The 21,367-nt window shown below is 40.6% G+C and overlaps 2 protein-coding genes across 2 annotated transcripts in view; one reads left to right on the top strand and one right to left on the bottom strand.

Moving 5' to 3' along the window:
* Positions 1–2,366, top strand: part of Plce1 (phospholipase C epsilon 1) — a 300,119-nt gene extending 297,753 nt beyond the window's left edge. The window contains 1 exon segment of the mRNA XM_052713591.1: positions 240–2,366. The gene's annotated coding sequence lies outside the window, so the exon portion shown is untranslated.
* A 3,594-nt stretch (positions 2,367–5,960) lies between these two features.
* Noc3l (NOC3 like DNA replication regulator) overlaps positions 5,961–21,367 on the bottom strand; it is a 34,019-nt gene continuing 18,612 nt past the window's right edge. Inside the window, exons 12-21 of the mRNA XM_052713592.1 lie at positions 16,402–16,482; positions 15,992–16,092; positions 14,550–14,622; positions 14,406–14,469; positions 14,257–14,328; positions 13,757–13,938; positions 11,805–11,933; positions 10,166–10,263; positions 7,711–7,795; positions 5,961–7,181 (exon numbers count right to left, since the gene is read on the bottom strand). Coding sequence (XP_052569552.1) covers positions 7,053–7,181; positions 7,711–7,795; positions 10,166–10,263; positions 11,805–11,933; positions 13,757–13,938; positions 14,257–14,328; positions 14,406–14,469; positions 14,550–14,622; positions 15,992–16,092; positions 16,402–16,482 — 1,014 coding nt within the window. The 3' untranslated portion in view covers positions 5,961–7,052. The remainder of the gene's footprint in view (positions 7,182–7,710; positions 7,796–10,165; positions 10,264–11,804; positions 11,934–13,756; positions 13,939–14,256; positions 14,329–14,405; positions 14,470–14,549; positions 14,623–15,991; positions 16,093–16,401; positions 16,483–21,367) is intronic.

The following is a 21,367-nucleotide window of genomic DNA, read 5'->3' as shown; positions in this document are numbered from 1 at the left end:
ACACAAAATAAAAATAAATCATTTTTAAAAAGAATGTGGTATTCCGGGACAGAAATAACAGTGTTCTACCTCCTACAGGCACCTTGTTTTAACACTGTATTACAGAAATTGACTTTTTCAAACTAGCTACAAGGGCTGTGGGCTTCTGGAGTTAACAACTCTGAAACCTGGGTAGGCTGTAAATATTTGTACTTCTTTGTGCTCAATACCCTAATAAGCTTATGTGGATGATGTTACAGGTGAAGATCCTTGGTGAGAAGCTCTGAAGAAGGAACGTGGTGGAAAGAAATATATTTTACTTCCATCACATTTAAACTGGAAACTGATGATTTCTGAACTCCTGCCCTCTTCACACCTGATGTGAGGGACATGCAGAGGACAAGCAAAATGGCACAGGGCTGCCAACCAACTTCCTGAGGAACGGAGCAGGGACACCCAGGGTGGTGCAGTTGTTACAGCTGGAGAAGCCATGCCCTAAGCTTGAGGCAACAAGCCTCATCTGTGAAGGGCCAGGTGGTAAACATTTTAAGGTCAGGGCCATACGGCTTCCCCTGGCACAGACTCAACTCTGCCACCAGAGTGCAGCTGCAGCTGCCAACAACAGGTACAAAAGTGAACGTGACTGAACAATAAAATTTTATTTATGTACACATAAATTGGAATTTCCTATCATTTTCACATATCACACATCTTTCAAGTGTGCCAACCACTTAAAATTGTAAAATCTATTCTTAGTTTAAGAAAACACATGAATCTAGCCCAAGGACCAGCTTGCTGACCCAACTTGGAGAACTGGGAACCAGAGGCACAGAGGTTGGAAAACCTTGAAAATTGGCCATAGGTTTAATGAGAAGTGGCAGTCTAGGGGCACTGGAAATGTAAATATGTCCTGTAAGGTTTGTTAACAATTATTCAAATTAGTTCCTATATTGTGCACCAAAGTGCACTTTTTGCAAATAGAAATGTTCTTTTTTTCAAAAGCTATTATTCATATGCCCATAGATTGTTCCAATTTCAGTTCTCACAAAATGAATTTAGAATGATGTACAATTTAGTATCTACTGAGTTGTGATGTCTTAATAAGAAAGCTTAATCATTTTTTAAAAGCAAAAGCAGACTAAGTTGCTGTTTAAAGTAGATTTATTTATTTTGCAATGTTTGTACTGACACTGTACTTGTGTATTTATTAGACATAGCTTTCTTGATATTGCTATGGGTTACAAGCATTAGTGGTTCGAGCTATTTCAAGACATCCTAAAATAAAACATTTGAACAAGAGAAGTGGGCTAGACATTCAGTGCAATAGTGTCTGATTTACTGAAGAGTTGTGGATCCAAGGCACACTCGCCATTTGATGTACATTATTTTTAAAAATGTCCTTCACAAACTGTCAACCAAGTGCAACGGATTCTTCTCATTCTTGAAATGAAGCAAATTGTGACTTGTCAGACTGAAATATGTGTTCCTTCATAGTCAAGCCTACATCTTATCTTTCCACTGGCATCGTTCCATTTGAAGATATTTTTCCTCAAATTATAAAACACATTAAAAATCCTGACTTTTGCTTTGAGATTTTCCTTTACCAATTATAGAACGAATAAAACAATCCCTTCTTTGCACATTCTAAAAAGAGACATGTCAAAAATACACCACACAGCTTTCATGTCAGTGGAAGACTCTTGCTGCGCCAACATTCTCTTGCCAACAAAACTCAGACTCTATTCTCATTTGGGCAGTTGCACAGCAGTAAGGGTTCCCTTTTAAATAAAATAATAGGTCTATAACAAGTGCACAGTGCTGCCTCATTTAAAAAATAATATTCTGGAAACATTTTATCAAGTTTCTATACAATAAAGAGGCCAAATGATTTGGGTCACCTTGGGTTGCAAATTAAAGTCCTACCAGCCTGAGCCAAACAAAAGCTACAGGTAATAAGATGCAGAGTAAGCCTGGTGGCCTAGGTTTGTCCTGCTCACTCTCATGGTCCTTAGCATAGATGGGGATTTGATACAAAACGAATCTGAAACGGACCCCATACTCAAATACTGATGTGAACAAACCCAGCCTGTTGCATCCCAATTTAGATTAAAGGACTCATTCTGTTAAAATTGAGTCTTTGAGATTTTAGGCAGGACATTTTGCTAAAAAATGTACATAGGGCAGAGGATAAAGGCCACACAACCTAATGGCCTCAGTTTGATCTCAGACCAATGGAAAAAAGGAGAAAACTGATTCCACAAAATTATCCTCTGCCTCCATGTGTGCCCCCCACCCCCCACATCATATATACATACATATACACACATAATAAAATAAAAAATTTAAAAGTAACTATCCTCTGCCTCCATGTGTACCCCCACATCATATATACATACATATATGCACATAATAATAAAATAAAAATTTAAAAAATATAAACAGTTGATTATAGAAATGTGTCAGTTAATGATGGGGACACATTCTGAGAAATGCATTATTTAGGAATCTCTTTGTATGAATGTCAGAATATACTTACACAAGCTAAGATGGCTACAGTGTCACTAAGCAAGAGGGTTTCTTTGTAGCTTTATTATAACACTATGGGACCATGGTTATGTCCTATGACACCCCACACAGCAGTCCATCATTGATCAGAGTATCACTGTAAGGTACAAGACTGCATTACAACTGACTAGGCACAGTCTGGTGTTTCCTAGAAACACTAAGTTTTGACTAAAAGCTTATCTGAATTACACAGCTAACCAGTCTACCAAATGCAAGAAATAATCCTATTCATAATGAATTAGAATGACTATTGGAATTATTCCTAACACCATTTTGTATTTTTTTAGGATATAAGAAATCTGGTTAGCAAATTCTTAATCAGTAAAATTGGTATGGAAAAGAACTTAAACATGCAAGCTGCTTTTATTGCAATTTTTTTTTTTTAAATGTGTGAATGTGAGGTCCCTGCAAAGGTTTACAGCCTACAAAGAAATGATCTGCAAGAGGCAGGAAGGAAATCAGGTTCAGCACAACTTAGTTTGCTGGGCTAGTTCAAACTTCTAGACTCTGACACCAGGGAGTTTATTTTAGCTATATTTAAGCACAGCACAACTTTGGAAAAGAAAGTTTCCTGATGACAATTCACTCAATCCTGTGTGTACAACATTTAAGACACGTTTACACTGAAACTCTTTACAAAGTACCTGTGGCTTCTTCCATAAAGATAGGTTCTATTGTCTTAAAAACAATGGTCAAGATAAGGGTCTAGGGGTAATGACTGAGGTAAACATAACAGCCCATGGGAGTCAAGATTGTAGTGGCCCTAAGATAACACTGAAGTTACTTCGGCTGTTGTAAAGCACAAGTGACATGAGTTTTATTGACTGGGAAGCAATGCTCAAAGTCTACAGAGGGAGAGTCTGGGATAAACAAACATAATAGTCTGGGCGATTCAGGTGAAGCCAGGGCTTACAGATAGCAGAAAGATTAACAGGCTGTAAACTACATCCATTCCCAGCATTCTGGGTAGAAAACAGGTAAATATCTCCTTCCTTTGAAGAGACAAGCCTGCCTGTTTAACTTTCCTGATTTCCCTAGTACTTATCAACGTGAACAAGGACCTCGTACCCTCTACATGTGAACCATGTCAAAGTTGGCAGCCCAACTTACAAAGAAAACAATCTGGCAATAAAGAATTAGAGTGAGAATCAAGCGTGATACTTGGTAGGAAGGTGACAGAGATCCTCTTCCTCTCAGTCACCTGTCTGATGACAACTGATTATTGGACAAGATAAGAATACTAGAGTGTGTCTGGGAATTGAGCAGTAAGGATACTATCTGAGCAGAAATGCCCTCATAAGGTAAGACTTCTTCGCATGTTATCCACAGCACAAGCACACGTTTACAGTTTCCTGCTGACCAATATGGAGTCTGGACTCAATAAAAGTGGAGTTACAAGTGCCTTGTTTTAACCAGACTTGTTTCCATAAAGGCTTCCCATCTCGATGGCTCTGGGGGTACTGATGGCTCATGAAGGCCCAGTATAAAATATGCCAGGTCTTTCTAAAACCCATCTTCCCCTTCCTGTTCCCTTCCAATATCTCTGCAGACACTAAAGCCTTGCTTCTAAAAAGGAACAAGGGCTGGCTTTGTTGCAGTAAAATGGAATTAACTCTAAAACACAAAGCTCCATAGACTGCTACACTCTCCTGTCAATAAAGAGAAGGTTTTGGAGCTATTTTCTTTGGTCGTATATTTGGCAGAGTAAGAGGCAGCCCCCAGAAAAGTGACAAGGTACACTTTTAACCCCTTTACTGTTGCCTCTCTCACAAGCACCAAGGCCAGAAAAGGTGAATGGATAGGTCTACAAATCATCAGACAGCAAACTCATAAACAGTCTCGACCTTTCTCATTCCCCCCAGGACCCATGGTTAAGCTACATGTTCTCTGCAATCTTTTCCTAAAAGTAACCAAAGCTAAAGATGTCTGACACAAGAGTAGGTTAAATAGTGGCTTTTAAACACATTCTGAACCTGCATTATGAAGATAACCCTGACATCTCTTTTACTGAACACATACTGTGCTTATTTCAGATGACAGCCTCTGAACTCAGAAATACTTCTTTCTGACAGTGAACTGGGTAATGATGCATTTTTAAGTAGTGTGAACTACCTGACTTGGCATCAAAGATCATGGAGCACTAAGGCTGTTTTACTCCTACTATCCCACTTCAATTTTAAGTGCCTGGTGTACTGCCGGGCACATAGTAGGTGATCAAGATCTGTCTTCAAAAAAATTAGGCTGTAGTTTAATATAGCCCTCAAGGTATATGTATATGTGCCTGTGATTACTAATGCCTGTAATATTTATCTCCAAAAAGGAAACATTAATGTAAGGCTATATAAAAAAGTTAATGTACACATATAGTTCATCCTCAAATTCATATATGTTATTCAAATGCTAATTGTATAGATTTATGGTCCAACTGCGACAAGAAACTAAAAACTGTAAAATAGTCATGAAATATCCAATCAATCAATTCCTGTTTTAAAACTGACTTTGGGGTTGGGGATTTAGCTCTGTGGTAGAGCGCTTGCCTACACAATGCCCTGGGTTTGGTCCTCAGCTCCAGAAAAAAAAAAAAAAAAAAAAAAAAAACCTGACTTTTCTCTTACATATGTTATTGCTGCCAAAGTAAAATATATGACATACAGACAGATTTTTTTGGTTGTGTATATAAATATTTCTAACATTCCTGGAATTTTTTATTCAAACAGTAGGGTTTAAGAAAGTACTTGTATGCTGAAGCATACCTTTTCTCACCATTAATAATCAAGCCTTAGCTGGGTGTGGTAGGAGACAGAGCCAAGAGCCTCTTTGTGAGTTCAAGGCTGGCCTGGTCTACATAGGGAGTTCCGGGACAGCTAGGACTACATAAGGAGACCCTGTCTCAAAACAAAAAAAACAATCAAGCCTTAAAAATGTAGCTCCAGAAATATTTTTAGGCCGGGTATGGTAGTACACACCTTTAATCCCAGGCAGAGGCAGGCAGATCTTTCAAAGTTCCAGCCCAAGCTATAAAGTGAGATTCTGTCTCAAGGAATTTAAAAAAAAAAAAAAAAAAAAAAGAGAGAGAGAGAGAGAGAGAGACTTACTTCTGGAACTCAATACAAGAATGCACTCATGTTCCAATCCAGCTGGTAATTATTCCCTCATTCCCCTCTCCTCTAATACCTGTTGACCTTGTCTTCCTAGACACCCACATGCCCAGCTTAATTCTCAAAAGAAGTAATGGCTGGCTTTAAACTGGTAACTGGTCACTGTTCCAGAGTCTGCTGGGTGGTAAGGGAATTTTCTGTTTTCACGAGGAAAGAGCTCTAAGCGCCAGGAGAACTGGCGTCTCTGGTGCTGAATTAACCGTCTATTTAGCTGAACTGCTTTTCACTAACAATGAAAAACAAACCTTCACAAGACTATGAAGTAGAAGGAAGCTACTTTATTCAACTATTAACAGTAGAAAATATTTATGTACACATTTCATAAGTCATCTCTACAATATGGCAATAGCTATTGTATAAAATAGTGCTTTTAACTCTATTTATAAACATATACAGTTTTTATCTGTAAGAATTTAAAAGAAAAACACTTTCCTGGCTTGTCAGGAACCAATATCCCTAGAGCACAGTGGAAATCTCGGCTCTGCTTTCATCCCACTGAGCAATTTCCCCATCACTCTCACGTAAAATAATAAACACAACTTCCAGGATTCTAGAATCTCATTCAAACTTCCTTTGAAACTAGTCATAAGAGTACTCATTCCTTTTTTTTTTTTTTTGGTTTCTTTGAGACGGGATTTCTCAGTGTAACAGCCCCTGGCCATCCTGGAACTCACTCTGTAGATCAGACTGGCCTTGATCCCAGAGAACCGTCTGCCTCTGTCTCCCGAGTGCTGGGATTAAAGGAGTGCGCCCATACACCCCACACACCCCTGGCAATACTCATTCCTTCTAACGGTCAGATTTAGTTATTCCTTATGTGTATCATTCAACAAGAGCCAATGAACAAGAATCTAATTTTAAGCTATTTTTAAAAAATCTTTACAAAATCTATTATTTGCTTTCATCTATGCTGCTGCAATAACAATATTTATATACTTATAAAGAGGATTTAATAGCTCTCTTGCTTGGTTTTTGTCAACTTGACATACACTAAAGTCACCTGTGAAGAGGGAACCTTAACTGAATGAAGAACTGCCTCCATCAGACTTGCCTGTGGGCATGTCTGTAGGGCATTTATAGAATTAATGACTGATGTGGTAGGGCCCAGCCCACCACCAGTGGGCAGTGCCATTCCTGGGCAAGTTGGCCTGAGCTATATGAGAAAGCAAGTTGAGCAAGCCATAAAAAGCAAAGCAATAAGCAGTGTCTTCTGTGGCCTCTGCTTCAGTCCTCATATAGTCATTCTTAGGAAATGTTCCTGTACGTGAAGAAGGCCCTCATGCATCTGTATGTGTCTCTGCACATGCACATATGATTATATAAGACAGTCACTGACTCTTCACCTTTATTCTACTGTAAAGATGTTTTCAAACATTTTGTGAAATCCAGTGGTATCTCAGTAGCAACTTCATTGCAGTATCTTTTGATTAGTTGATTTAAATCTTCATTCAAAAATGAGTCCCCTTGTAAAAATTTATCCTGGAACAAAAGGTTAAAATTAATAGTTAAAACTATTCATATTGTGCCAGGTGGTGGTAGCACATGCCATTAACCTCAGCATTCACAAGAAGGCAGAGACAGGCGGATCTCTGTGCGTTCAAGGCCAGCCTGGTCTACAAAGTGAGTTCTAGATCAGCCAGAGCTATACACAGTGAGACCCAGTCTCAAAACAAACAAAAACAACAAAAAGACATATGGTAATGACAGATGTCCAGTCAGGTCTTGGACGTACCCTATACTGAATGAAAGTCTCACCAATCATCTCTATAGAATTTCAGCCCCATGTATCCAACCCACTCTCAACTCCTAGAGCCAGGCCTTTGTGGTCAATACTTATACTCTCAATCCATGGGAGGCTAAGGTAAGACAATCATAAGTTCAAGATCAGCCTGGACTACAAAGCAATACCATGTCTCGAAAAAAGAAAAGAAAATTGGTAGAGCTGAATTGCTAATAGACACATTGATTTAATGTTTATTTCCTCTATTAAAAAAAAAGTATCACATACCTTCTTTTTGGAGTTTGAAGGTTCAACAGGAGGGTTGAATGTCATTGCTGCCATACTGTAAGTCTCAAAAAGTTCAACTGCAGATCTATAATTTAAAAAAATATAAGATATGCAGAGATACCACTATTTGTATAACTTTAAGCTACATTGTATCTGAAGAATAACATCAAGCATTCAACCAACTCATTCATTTAAGATACAAACTAGCCAGGCTTGGTGGTATATGCCTTTAATTCTAGCAATTTAGAGGCAGAGGCAGGTAGATCTCTGTGAATTCAAGGGCCAGTCTGGTCTATAAAGCAGTTCTAGGACAGCCAGAGGTACTTAGAGAGACCCTGTCTCAAAAATAAATAAATAAATAAAACCTAACTTCCTCTGTAGTATCAACATTATCTTACTAAAGTTATCTCAGAAAAATCTAGTACACACTCAGAAATGCAGGCCTACAGCCCAGGAAGAGTGCTAAGCAGATGTCGACCAGCTCGCATGATTGAATCCCAGCTCAACTAGTGATATTAATGACAAGCAACTAAATCTGTCACTGGACTAGAGGAGCAAAGCATGGAGCTGTCACCCACTGACTTCAAACACCACTCAACCCTTCATCTACTAGCCTGGATCAAAAACAAGGACAGGATATTCATGACAGAAAATAGGTCAGTACCCAGACCATGTAAGCAAATCTTAGTCATCTGGGGTTACTATGAGCCACATTACTCAAAAGAGAGGGGTAAGGACTGTACTCACACCCCAAGTTTCATTCTCCAAGAAAAGAAAGCCTTTTCCGCTGGCCAAACCTTAGAGATAAACCCAGGCTTTATCTTCCTCCAGAAAAGGAAAATTGGCACAGAAGAGGCAATGTTTATGACTATCAGTGAAAATATGCCAGAATAATTACTGAAAACAACGACAAAGAACCTACTCTTTTCCCTTTTTTAAAGAAACCAATGTTAGGAGTCAGTTGAGGATGTGACTCAGTGAACAGCGCATACCTGGCAAATGCCAGGTCTTTGCTTATGTTCCTAGCAATGCAAAGAGAAAGAAAAAGGAACAAGGCTAGAGACAGACACGGGAAGCTGTGAGGAAGAAAAAGCAGCCTCTGTATTTAGTATGGCCAAAATCATCTCTCTTTACCACAAAGGGTTTATAGAAAACAACAAAGCTGAGCCTCATTTGGAGGGCACAGCAGCTGACTATATTGGCAATTTAAAAATACAAAACAGGGGCTGAAGAGATGGCTCAGTGGTTAAGAGCACTCGTTCTTGCAGAGGACCCAGGTTCAATTCACAACCATTTGTAACTGTAGTTTCAGGGAATCTGATGCACTCTCATGACCCCCAGGAATACCCAGCTCACACATGGCGCACAGACATATGTGTAGGCAAAACACTCATACACATCAATGAAATAACTAAATCTAGTATTTCAAGGCAAGTAAGAAAAGTGAATTTTAAGTGAATTCTTCTAATCTTAAAAGGTAACAACTAGCCAGGCATAGGGTGCATACCTGTAATCCTCCCAAGTGCTTGGGAGGTGGAGGGGAGAGGATCAAGAGTGTAAAGTCATCACACACAAATACATTCTTTTTTTTTTTGTTTTGTTTTGTTTTTTTGTTTTTCGAGACAGGGTTTCTCTGTGTAGCTTTGCGCCTTTCCTGGAACTCGCTTTGGAGACCAGGCTGGCCTCGAACTCACAGAGATCCGCCTGGCTCTGCCTCCCGAGTGCTGGGATTAAAGGCGTGCGCCACCACCGCCCGGCCACAAATACATTCTTATATGATAAAGTTTGTGGCCATCCTGGGCTCCATGGGACCCTGTCCCAAACAATCCAACAAAAATATGAATTTCTTCCATTTTGTTCAGACTTTAAGGACAATATGAAATCAGTAGGTTATAATTCATATGATATCTAATTAAAGAAATCTATGGGCTTATAAAAGAGAAAAACCTGGGGCCGGGCAGATGGCTCAGTTGCCAAAGTGCTCATCCTGCAATCATGGGGACCTGGGTTCAATCCTAGTCACCACACTAAAAGGGAAAAAAAGCCAGGCAGTTATTTGGAATTCCCAAACTGGAAAGACTGAAAAACAGGATGGCAGCAAGTCTAGGTCCTGTCTCAAAAAAAGAAGGTGGATGGCTTCTCAGGAACAACACACAATGTGACCCCCAGCCTCCCTAGGAGCTCTTGTACACACACACGTGCACCCACACAAACACAAATATAAAAGGACAAAGCCCAGGTTGAGTTTTTTAAGTCTTAGAATAAGTTGGTTCTTTGGGTTTGATCCCAAGCACAACAAACAAACAAATAAAAACAAACCCTAAACAGGCCAGGTGACACACATTTTAGTCACAGCAGAATCAAGTGGATCTTTGAGCTCAAGGCCAGCCAAGGTGACATAGTGAGAACCTGCTCAAAAAGCAGAAACATAAAGCAATGCACTGTCAAATGCTACCTTCGGCTCAGCTCGGGCTTGAGGGCCTCAGAACCTTCAGATGGTGCCCCAGCAAGTAGGTGAGTTGCAAATCTTTGCACTACAGGATGGTAATGTCTCTGAAGAGGAAAAGAAACATTCACAGGTCAGTACTTTCGAAAACACAAGCCACAGATTATTTTACAGCTTAAAAAAAAAAACCAAAAACAAAAAACATGTATACAAATCACACAGAGATTGCCTTTGGACCAGAAAATTTACTGTGAGATTATGTCTCCTACAAATGACAGGGAAGCTTCACCCACAGTACCTCAACAGTATGGCTGTCTAAACACGATATGAACAAGGACAACATCCAAGAGACTCGCTAATGTGGAAGGAGGAACTCTGACAAGGGCCCTACTCCTAGGGAAAAAACTACAAGTAACTAAGGACTGCAGAGAGTAGAAAAATTAGTCTTTCCCAGGGTTGATCCCTTAATTGTTATCCAGTACCAGTGGTCGGCCCTGAAGTCATATATATGCAACAATAAACAGACTCGGCAAGATGTATTTATATTATATATAATTTGTGTATGTATGTTTGTGTGTATGTTAAAGAAAAAGGCCATTAATTTGAGAGGGAGCTAGGGTAGGTGGACATGAGAGGGAACGGAGGGAAGAAAGGGAAAGGGGGAAAAAGATATTTTTAAATTTTTAAAAAGAAAAATTTTTAAAAATCTAAAAGAATATTACTAGCCAGGTGTGGTGGAACACACCTTTAATATCAGCACTCAGGAGGCAGAGATCTCACAGAGATCTCTGAGTTCTAGAACAGTCAGGGCTACATAGAGAGTCCCTGTCTCAAAACATAAAACCGAGTATTACCTCAGTTCTCAGGATTAAAATACATATCTGGGGGCTGGATATGTATTTTAACACGGTACACAGACACACATGCAGGTAAAACATTCATACATAAAATAATGTTAAAAAAATACACATTTGTGAAATGACCAAGTTAACAGTATAAAAAGAACTACCAACAGGCAGTTTCTATTTCATAGTAAAAAATAATTTACCATAGTTTCTATAAGGCTCACTCTACTGCTGGCCTCACTATAGGATCCTAGCACTGTAGTTGAAGCTACTTTGCAACGGAGTCTACCAAAATCTCCTTGGATAGAATCCAATGTAGTATAAATGTACAGTAGCCTGATAACAAATCCTCTTTTTTTCTGAATATTGTTGGGGAGTCTTCAATAAATCTCCCTAAGTTCATTACAAAACTACCATCACTCTCTCCCGTTTTAAAAAACATACTCGCCGGGCGGTGGTGGCGCACGCCTTTAATCCCAGCACTCGGGAGGCAGAGCCAGGCGGATCTCTGTGAGTTCGAGGCCAGCCTGGACTACCAAGTGAGTTCCAGGACAGGCGCAAAGCTACACAGAGAAACCCTGTCTCGAAAAACCAAAAAAAAAAAACATACTCAACAGCTTAAGGAATACAGTATTAAAGTACGGTTCCTACAGAAGGCATCCCAGAAGCATCCATGAGCACTCTAGCAGTAACACTTGAGGAAAAGGTGAAAACATACTGCTCACTCAGAGAGAGGAGAGAGGAGGAAAGGGCAGTGGGGAGAGGGGGTGGGAAGGAAGAGAGGAAGGGAAGGAAGGCCTTACCCGCAGTGTGTGCAGCTCCCACAGCGCCGTGTTCTGGGCATTGCAGTACTCTGGCTCCTCCAGCTCAGGCAGGAACACTCCACTGCCCTGAGACTCATTATCAAGCAACAGATCTGTTCTGGGAAAAGTCTGCAAAAACATCACATTAAAAGGAAGAATTAAGTAAGTTAATTTAAAGAATGTAACTGGCCTATACTTCATTTAAATTTGCAGTTATAATAAGGGCTACAATTTTAACATCTTTAAGCCTAGTTTTAGTAAGAAATAACTTACATCTTGAAAGATGTATCATGAAAGAATGTCTTAGTTTGGAGAGATTTACCCAATCTACAAAGATGGCATATTCTTCCTACCTTCCAATCTTACTTTAAGAAATCTTTCTTATAGAAATATGTGGTGGTAGTGTGTTCCCCAAAATATTGTGCACCCTAATAAACTTATCTGGGGTCAGAGAACAGGACAGCCACAATATTAAACATAGAGGATAGGCAGTGGTAGCTCACACCTTTAATCCTAGCATTCCAGAGGCAGAAATCCCTCTGGATCTCTGTGAGTTCAAGGCCACATTGAAAACAGCCAGACATGGTGACACACGCCTTTAATCCCAAGAAGTGAGCCTTTAATCCCAGGGAGTGATGGCAGAAAGCAGAAAGATATATAAGGTGTGAGGACCAGAAACTAGGAGCATTTGGCTGGTTAAGCTTTTAGGCTTTGAGCAGCACAGTCCAGCTGAGATTCATTCTGGATAAGGACTGAGAAGCTTCCAGTCTGAGGAAACAGGATCAGCCGAGGAACTGGCGAGGCGAGGTAGCTGTGGCTTGTTCTGCTTCTCTGATCTTTCAGCATTCACCCCAATACCTGGCTTCAGGTTTTGATTTTATTAATAAGACTCTTTAAAATTCCTGCTACAGAACTATCTACAGCATCATTTATAAGAGCAACTTCTATATTTATTAGGAGAACAAAGAAGCATAAAGAAGCCAAGCTGTGAGTGTGAATCCACTTCTACCAATTTCTTAATTCACAACAGTTTACTGAGAACATTGCAAGTGGGCAGCAGGCTGGGCAGCAACAAGAGCATGCCTGCCACTCACCCCAGTTCTACAGGTCACCAGCACTGTCTGCTGAGGTGAGTCACTTCCCTCCTCTGCATCCTTAGCCCAGCTGCAAAGTAGGACCAGTAACAACTGCTACAACTATCTCAGTTATAAAAACTAAGTAATGTATTATTTGTGAAGTGCTTGTGACAATGGCAAGTGAACTCTAAGAACTGTGTTTGCTAAACAAAGAACTAAAAAAACCTTAATCATTAAAAACAAAGTAGGAGATTTATACTGACATGAATGTCTGTCATTATACAGTCTAAAAACGGCATATAGCCTAACTCACATCATCTCCTTTCCATGAAAACAAAATACTTGCGTGTGGCACAGGCGCTTACACAGGACAGTAAGGACAGACGCCAGGTGGTGAAAATGGCCGCCTCCAGGAGCTATCACTAATTGCTTTGTTTTGCTTCTCTTAGCACCTGATTCTTTACAAATGTGAATTTTCTTTTTCCCCCTTTTTAAAGAAATGTGATCTCACTAAGCTGGTGCCACACGCCTTTAATCCCAGCACTTGGGAGGCAAAAGCAGTCAGGTCTTTGTGAGTCTGAGGCCAGGCTGGTCTGCACAGCTAGTTCCAGGCCAGCCAGCATTACACAGTGAGACCCTGACTTAGAAGAGAGAAAGACAGGCTCTCAGCCTGCGGCTCAGACTGGCCGAAAACTCTTGGGCTTGAGCTGTCCTCCTGCATCAGTCTCCGGTGTAACTGTAGGCATGAACTACTGCATCTGGCTATGAATTAATCTAGTTATAATGATAAATATTCAAGGGAAAGAGAAACACATCAAACAAGCACAGTGCCAGTACCCCAAAAACTCAGCTCTACTTCTTCACACCACTACTTACATGCATCAATATTCTGGTAGTTGCTAAAAGGCCAATGCTTGCATTTGGAAGAACCTGCAGAGCAAGCGTACAAAGGCGCTTGATGAAGGCAAGAGCTCGCTGATGAGAAACCTGCTTTCTGCGCTTGCTTAGCATGACATCAAGGCAGTGGAGTACAATCTCAATACCATCGTTGGTAGCACCTAAAACAGACACCACAGGCCATTCTCATTATGCTTTCATTATGCAACCTTCTGAACTCCAGAAAACCCTCAAGATGAATCATCTACCTGCTGGAAACCATCATCCTAGTCAGTAGAGCAATACTTAAGAGATGCTCTGGAATGCATTTACTGCATTTCCTGTCGAGCCCGTTAAGTTCTTTCATTAACTATGGGTACATGACAAGGGCAAGCCAGCACTTTATTATGTACCAGACCCTATTTCTCATTGGCTACAATTATGATCACAACATATTCTCTTATACATACGTACCAAACAAGCATCTTCTAAAAACATACCTGCGTGCAATTTAAACAATGTTTTGTAGAGATGTGTATAGAATTTCATCGGGTCAATATTTAGAACATCACCTTTGAGATAACAACAAACACAAATTAGGTTACAGTCTTCAGGGACAAAGTAAATAAAACCTAAGACAGTAACTCACCTTGTCCAGAAAGAATATGAAAAGCAGTTTGAACACAATGAAGACTTTCTTGATAACTTAGGTCCTTAAAAAAAAATTAATAAATGAGAACGATTGTTGCCATTTATATGCTCCAAAAGTAATTCACTGATAAGAGTTACTTACACCAGACTCAATGAGGGTATGAAGAACCACTAACAAATCATCAAAAAACTCCACATTTATAAGATGTGCAAACCTAGAATCAAATAAAACTTAGTTACTGAATAATCCAAAAGTAGAAATAAAGCGAGTAAAATAGCTTGACTATAAAACTGCATTTTAAATTACTTATTTCAAATTGTTAGTCATAATGGAAATAAGTGATCACTGACAGCTTTCACTTAATTCAGACTGACTTTTTACACCATCTCACACTGCTGGACATTACACTTGGTAGGAACATATGAGACATCAAACAAAAAGTACTCCGTCCTGAGAAACAAGTTACCGAGAGCAAACAACTGCCCTGACTAAATGTATTAGTTTTCTATAAGTCATAACAAGGCAGCAAAAATCAGCTCTCAGGAAACAGGAAGCAATAAAAAGAAAGGAGTCTGCTGGATGGTGGTGGTGGTGTATATCTTTAATCCCAGCACTCTGGAGACAGAGGCAGGCAGACCTCTTTGAGTTCGAGGCCAACCTGGTCTACAGAGTGAGTTGCAGGACAGCCAGAGCTGTTACACAGAGAAACCCTTTCTCAAAAAACCAAAAAAGAAAGGAAAGAAGGAAGGAAGAAAGAAAAGAGAAAAGACAGGATTCTGCCATTTGTAAGAACATGGACTTAGGAGGTTGAGGGAGCTACCAAACATGGCTAACATGGCAAAGCTTCAAGTTGCATCTGCAGTGCGCGTTATATTTGTATTGGATAGCAATGAGTACAAAATACCACCTCAGATTTAATAGCTATTACTTTTAGCTAACAATTCCTAAGATCATCAATGTTAAAAGCACACTACTTTAGTTTAAAGATCTACTTTGGCAGGAACAGATACAGAGAACTAGAGAAATGATCTGCAAGCCAGGTTAATAACACAGACTTAGGATTCATGTGTGTCTGACCCACACCAACTGTGCTGGCAGATAAACAACCACACAGAACAGAAAGGAATCAAGAACTGGGGCTGGAAAGAGGGCTCAGTGGTTCAGAGCATTTACTGCTATCTCAGAGGAAGGTTCGATCAGCACCCACACGGCAGCTCAAGACCATCTGTGACTCCAGCTCCAGGAGACCCAAGCCCTCCTTTGGCCTCTGCAGGCACCAGGCATGCACATGGAACACAGACATACATGCAGGTAAAACACCCAAACACATAAGATAGAACAGAATCAAGAACTGAGAGGTGAATCTTAGGGATGCCAGAAACATGTTAAGTAGAAAGAAAAAAAGATAAAATTTAAAAGGTTTGAAATGAGAAAAGCAAAAGGCCCACAAGGAAAGGCTGGTGACTAAAAAAGAAATGTGAAGTGGAACATTAGGACACATCAGGGGACACTCTGAGAGTCACAGCTACATTGCCACTACGTATTTGCAGACATCTAAAGGGTTCAGCCTGAACAGCCCTTACTTGGCAAGACCTTCTAGAACCGCTGGCAGAAGAGGTGACCTCTGGGCCTTCTTCAATATTCTGAAGTAGGTCACAAACACAATATTCAGAGTTTCTGTGTGCTGGCAGGGAAAGCAGACAAGAACACCTTAGAAGTAGCTGGTAGCTCTCCTGGAATTAGCACAATCACAACTTCTTTTCCCCTTCTCATCCTTCCCAGAATTCACACTTTGGCACAAAACAGATGAAGACACACATCTGGTGATTTCACAGACTGGCATGCATCACACTGTACTTTCTTATATGTCATGAAAATCATCTGCCTAAGACCCATGAAATACATCAAAATGATACAACTTTAAGTTGAAACAACTTATAACTAAAAATCATTTAACAAAGCATTTTGGGAGCATGACAATGGAGCTGCCCACCAACTTCAGCTTTCTCTCCGTGCTCTCCGAAGCTTCAGCCTCCCGAAGTTCCCGCTCCAGTTTCTCCTCTGCTTTCTTCCACTGAAAGGAGAAATAAGGGGGGAAAAATAAGTAAATATGTACCAGTGAAAGCAAAAATGAGGCAGTGTCCACACTAGCACACAGTGAGACCACATATGGTCTATGAATATAAACATGAGCAAAGTAGAAAAGAATGGATAATATACACAGTGAGAGCTGGGCGGTGGTGGCGCACACCTTTAATCCCAGCACTTGGGAGGCAGAGGCAGGTGGATCTCTGTGAGTTCGAGGCCAGCCTGGTCTACAGAGCGAGATCCAGGACAGGCACCAAAACTACACAGAGAAACCCTGTCTCCAAAAATAAAAAACAAACAAACAAACAAAAAGATACACAGTGAGCTAAATTAGTATCACTGGCTGCCCCTAGGAAAAAGGTGGAAGAATGAAATTAGAGAAAGAGGGACACAGAGGATCCCTCTCTAACAACGGCAACAACCAATGTTTATAAAGATCGCCCAGCATCATGAACTTTGACATGTGCTACATATGTCATCTCATTTCAGCTGTAAATTGACCCTTAAAGGTAGGTACTATTTGCCCTTCTTCTAAATTAACCTTCGAAAGTGTCAGTAAATGAAAAGTGACTGGATTTCAACCCAGATTTAAGAGACTAGCACTCTGAGCAATAAAATAATTAAAATCAATAGAAACTCAAATGAGTACTTCCTTTCTGTCAAGAAAAATGAAGTCTGTATTTCATGATTCTAAATTGCTTTTCATAGACACACACAAATAAAGAAATGTGGAAAACCTTTTTTTTTTACGTTGTGAGGGGTGGCTGCTGTTGAGTGGGGAAAGACACTTGCTGCCAAGCCTGTCAACTTAGAGCAATCCCGAGAACACACAAGGTAGGAAAGAGTTTCCACAGACTTGTCTTCGGACCTCCAAACACACACCACACCATTCACATGTGCATACATGAAAATAATTAAAAGCGTAAAAATAGCTCTAACCAAAGGATAAGTCTACATAGTTAAAAAAAAAAAAAATCTGTTGCTCTCCACCAACAATTGTCAGTCCAAATTGATTATCAGAAAAAGTGATTTTGTAGAGGGCAGGACAAGGAATGAAATGCTCTAAATACTTTAGATTCCAAACTTGTTTTATTTCTTTTTTGAAAGGAAATCTTGTTAGGTTCCAGATGCTGGTCTCAATCTGGACTCAAGCAATCCTCCTGCCTCAACCTTCCAAATAACTAGGAATATATATATATGGCATCTCATAAAACTACCATATTTCAATATTTTTATGACTTAAGTATGATTTAAAACTGGGTGTGGTGGAACAAGCCTACAACCCCAGCATTTTGGAGGTAAGAGAGGAAAACCCCAAGGCCAACATAGGCTACATAGTAGGACCTTGTCTCAAAAAAAAGTTCTTTCTTGACAGCATCCTCAACAAATGGTGCAGGGAAAACCAGATGTCCACAAAGAGAAGGAAACTAGACCCCTATCTTTCACCCTGCATAAAAATGAACTCAAAGGGATCAAAGATCTACTGTAAAACTTGAAACTCTACAACTACAAAAGAGAAGGTAGAGAGGATGCATAGGCGTAAGTGAGGACTTTCTAAATAGAACTTTGGTTGCTTGGGAAATAAGGCCAATAAGACCTCATGAAACTAAAATATTCTGTACAGAAAAAAAAAAAAAAACCAGTCAAGGAGAGATCTTCTTTGCCAGCTACATATCTGACAGAGGATCTAGAATATACAAAGAACTCAAAAATCAAGGCATCAACAATACAACTACCTCAACCAAAAGTGGATAACAGATCTGTACACAGGGCCAGGGAGAAGGCTCAGCAAATGAAGGCATCTGCTATCAAGCCCAGTGACCTGAGTTTGATCCCTAGGACACACATGATGAAGAGAACCAACTCTCACAGCTGTCAAAATTTTTAGAAAGATCTGAAAGAGGCACTAGAGAGATGATGTGGTTTAAATGAGAATGTCCCCCATAGGCTCATATGTTTGAATGCTTGGTCCCCAGTTAATAAAACTAGGAAGGATTAGGAGGTGTGGCCTTGTTGGAGGTGTGTCATGAGGGGTGGGCTTTGAGGTTTCAAAAGCCCACACAAGACCCAGTTTCTTTCTCTGTCTGCAATTTTCCAATCAGATGTTAAATGATCTCAAATACGAATCATGTTATCTCTCAAATACTGATCAAGTACCATGCCTGCCTGCCTGCCACTGTGCTCCCTGCTATGATGTTCATGTATTAACCCTCTGAAACATGAGCCAGCTCCCAATTAAACATTTTATTCTATAAGTTGCCTTGGCCATGGTGTTTCATCACAGCAAAGGAACAGTAACTAAGACAGCTAAGCAGTTAAGAGCACCTGCTGCTTTTGCAGAGGACTCAGGTTTAGTTCCCAGCAGTTCACACAAGTTTGTAATTCCAGTTCCAGGGGATTCAATGCCCTCTTCTGGACTCCCTGGACACCAGGAACCCATATGGTACACATACATACAGGTAGGCTAAACCATCATTTACATAAAATAAAATTATAATTAAAAAGATCTGAAAGCCGGGTGGTGGTGGCACAGGCCTTTAATCCCAGCACTCGGGAGGCAGAGGCAGGCGGATCTCTGTGATTTTGAGGCCAGCCTGAGCTACAGAGTGAGTTCCAGAAAAGGCTCCAAAGCTACACAGAGAAACCCTGTCTCAAAAAAAACAAAGGAAAAATGCTGTGGGATGGTCTGTATGTCAAATGTGTTGCTGATTGGTCAATGAATAAATCACTGATTGGCAGTGGCCAGGCAGGAAGTATAGGCGGGACTAACAGAGGAAAATTGAGAGAACAGGAAGCTGGAGAGGGAGACACTGCCAGCCGCCATCAGGACAAGGAAGATGTAAAGTACCGGTAAGCCACAAGCCACGTGGCAAGGTATAGATTAATAGAAATGGATTAATTTAAGCTGTAAGAACAGTTAGCAAGAAGCCTGCCACGGCCATACAGTTTGTAACCAAATAAGTCTCTGTGTTTACTTGATTGGGTTTGAGCGGCTTGGGACTGGCGGGTGAGAGAGATTTGCCCTGACTGTGGGCCAGGCAGGAAAACTCTAGCTACAGAAAAAAATAAAATAAAAAAGATGTGAAAGAGAATTTTCAAAAGAAGAATGTAAATGGCAAATAAACAAAATGTTTTCAACATCATTAACCATGATAGAAATACAAATTAAAAGCACTTGTAGTTTCTACCTCACCCAGTCAGTATGGTTATCATCAAGAAATCACTAACCGTAGGGCAGTGGTGGTGCATGCCTTTAAATCCAGTACTCAGGAGAAAGAGGGAGGCAGAACTCTGAGTTCCAGGCCAGCCTGGTCTACAGAGCAAGTTCCAGGACAGCCAAGGCTACCCAAAGAAACCCTGTCTCGGGACACTTCACTCAGCCTGGGAGGAGGGGACTGGACCTGCCTGGACTGAATCTACCAGGTTGAGCTGAATCCCCAGGAGAGTCTTTGCCCTGGAGGAGATGGGAATGGAGGGTGGGAGGGGGAATCTGCCCTGGAGGAGATGGGAATGGAGGGTGGGAGGGGGAATCTGTGGCTGATATGTAAAATTAAATTAAATTATAAAATAAAAAAAAAAAGAGAAAGAAAAAAAGAAAGAAAGAAATCATTAACAAATGCATAGAGGAACTCTTGTTCACTCTTGGTGGGAGTATAAACCAGTACAGATGCTATGAAAATTAGTGTGAAGATTACTCAAAAAGCCAGAGGCAGAACTGCATGTGATACAGGTATTCTACTCCTAACAGATATCCTACTACAGAGATACTTGCTCATCCAAGTTCACTGCTGCTCTATTCAAAATAGCTAGGAAACAGGAACAGCCTACATGTCCATCAACTAATGAATGGATAATGGAAATATGCAACATACACACAATGGAATTTTATTCAGGTCTAAAGAAAATGAAATTACAAAATTTGCAGGCAACTGGATGAAAGCACAGAAAATTATACTGAGTAAGGGAAGTGGACTAGGTACAAAAAAATGTCATACACTCTCCCTCAGGTATAGATTCTAGCTTCCAAACTCTGCGCATTTAAGAGTACCTGAAAGGCCAGGGGTGGTGACCCACACCTTTAATCCCAGTGCTCAGGAGGAAGAGGCAGGAGGATCTGAGTTCGAGGTCGGCCTGGTCTGCACAGTAAGTTCCAGAACAGCCAGGACCAGGAAATTACTAAAAGGTATTGGGAGAGAGATGCCTTAAAGGAAGAGGTAGCAACATGTAAATAATACCAAAAGCAGAGAGGGGGAATACTGGGGCTAGAAAGATTTAAGCAGGGTAAACATGATGGGGACAGGGAATTAACCAAATCAGAGGCATATAAAAACCTATTGTCTTAGGGTTTCAACTGCTGTGCCAAAACACCATGACCAAAAAGCAAGCTGGGGAGGAAAGGGTTAATTTGGTTTATACTACCAGATCATAGTCTACCACTGGAGGAAGTCAGACAGGAACTCAAGCAGGGCAGGAAGGAGGCAGGAGCTGATGCAGAGGCCATGGAGGAGTGCTGTTTACTGGCTTGCTAGTGGAATGTGGTAGTTTGAATGTAACTGGCCCCCATGATCACACAAGGAGTGGCATTATTAGGAGGTGTGGCTTTGTTGGGAGTGGGTATGAGTTTATTAGAGGAAGTGTGTCACTGTGGGGGCAGGCTTCGAGGTTTCCTGTGTTGAGGATACCGCCAAATGTCTCAGTTGACTTCCTGTTGCCTGCAAGATGTGAGACTCTCAGCTACTACTCCAGCACCACATCTGCCTGCCTGATACCATGCTCCCCATCATGATGATAATGAATTGAACTTCTGAAACTGTGTGAGCCACCTCAATTAAATGTTTTCCTTCATAAGAGTTGCCATGGTCATGGTGTCT

This window comes from Peromyscus californicus, unplaced genomic scaffold (genome assembly GCF_007827085.1).
Source record: "Peromyscus californicus insignis strain IS unplaced genomic scaffold, ASM782708v3 Scaffold_4__1_contigs__length_199733344, whole genome shotgun sequence".
Taxonomy (NCBI): Eukaryota; Metazoa; Chordata; class Mammalia; order Rodentia; family Cricetidae; genus Peromyscus; species Peromyscus californicus.
Note: the sequence above shows the minus strand (reverse complement) of the source record. Positions and strands in the feature narration are given on the sequence as shown.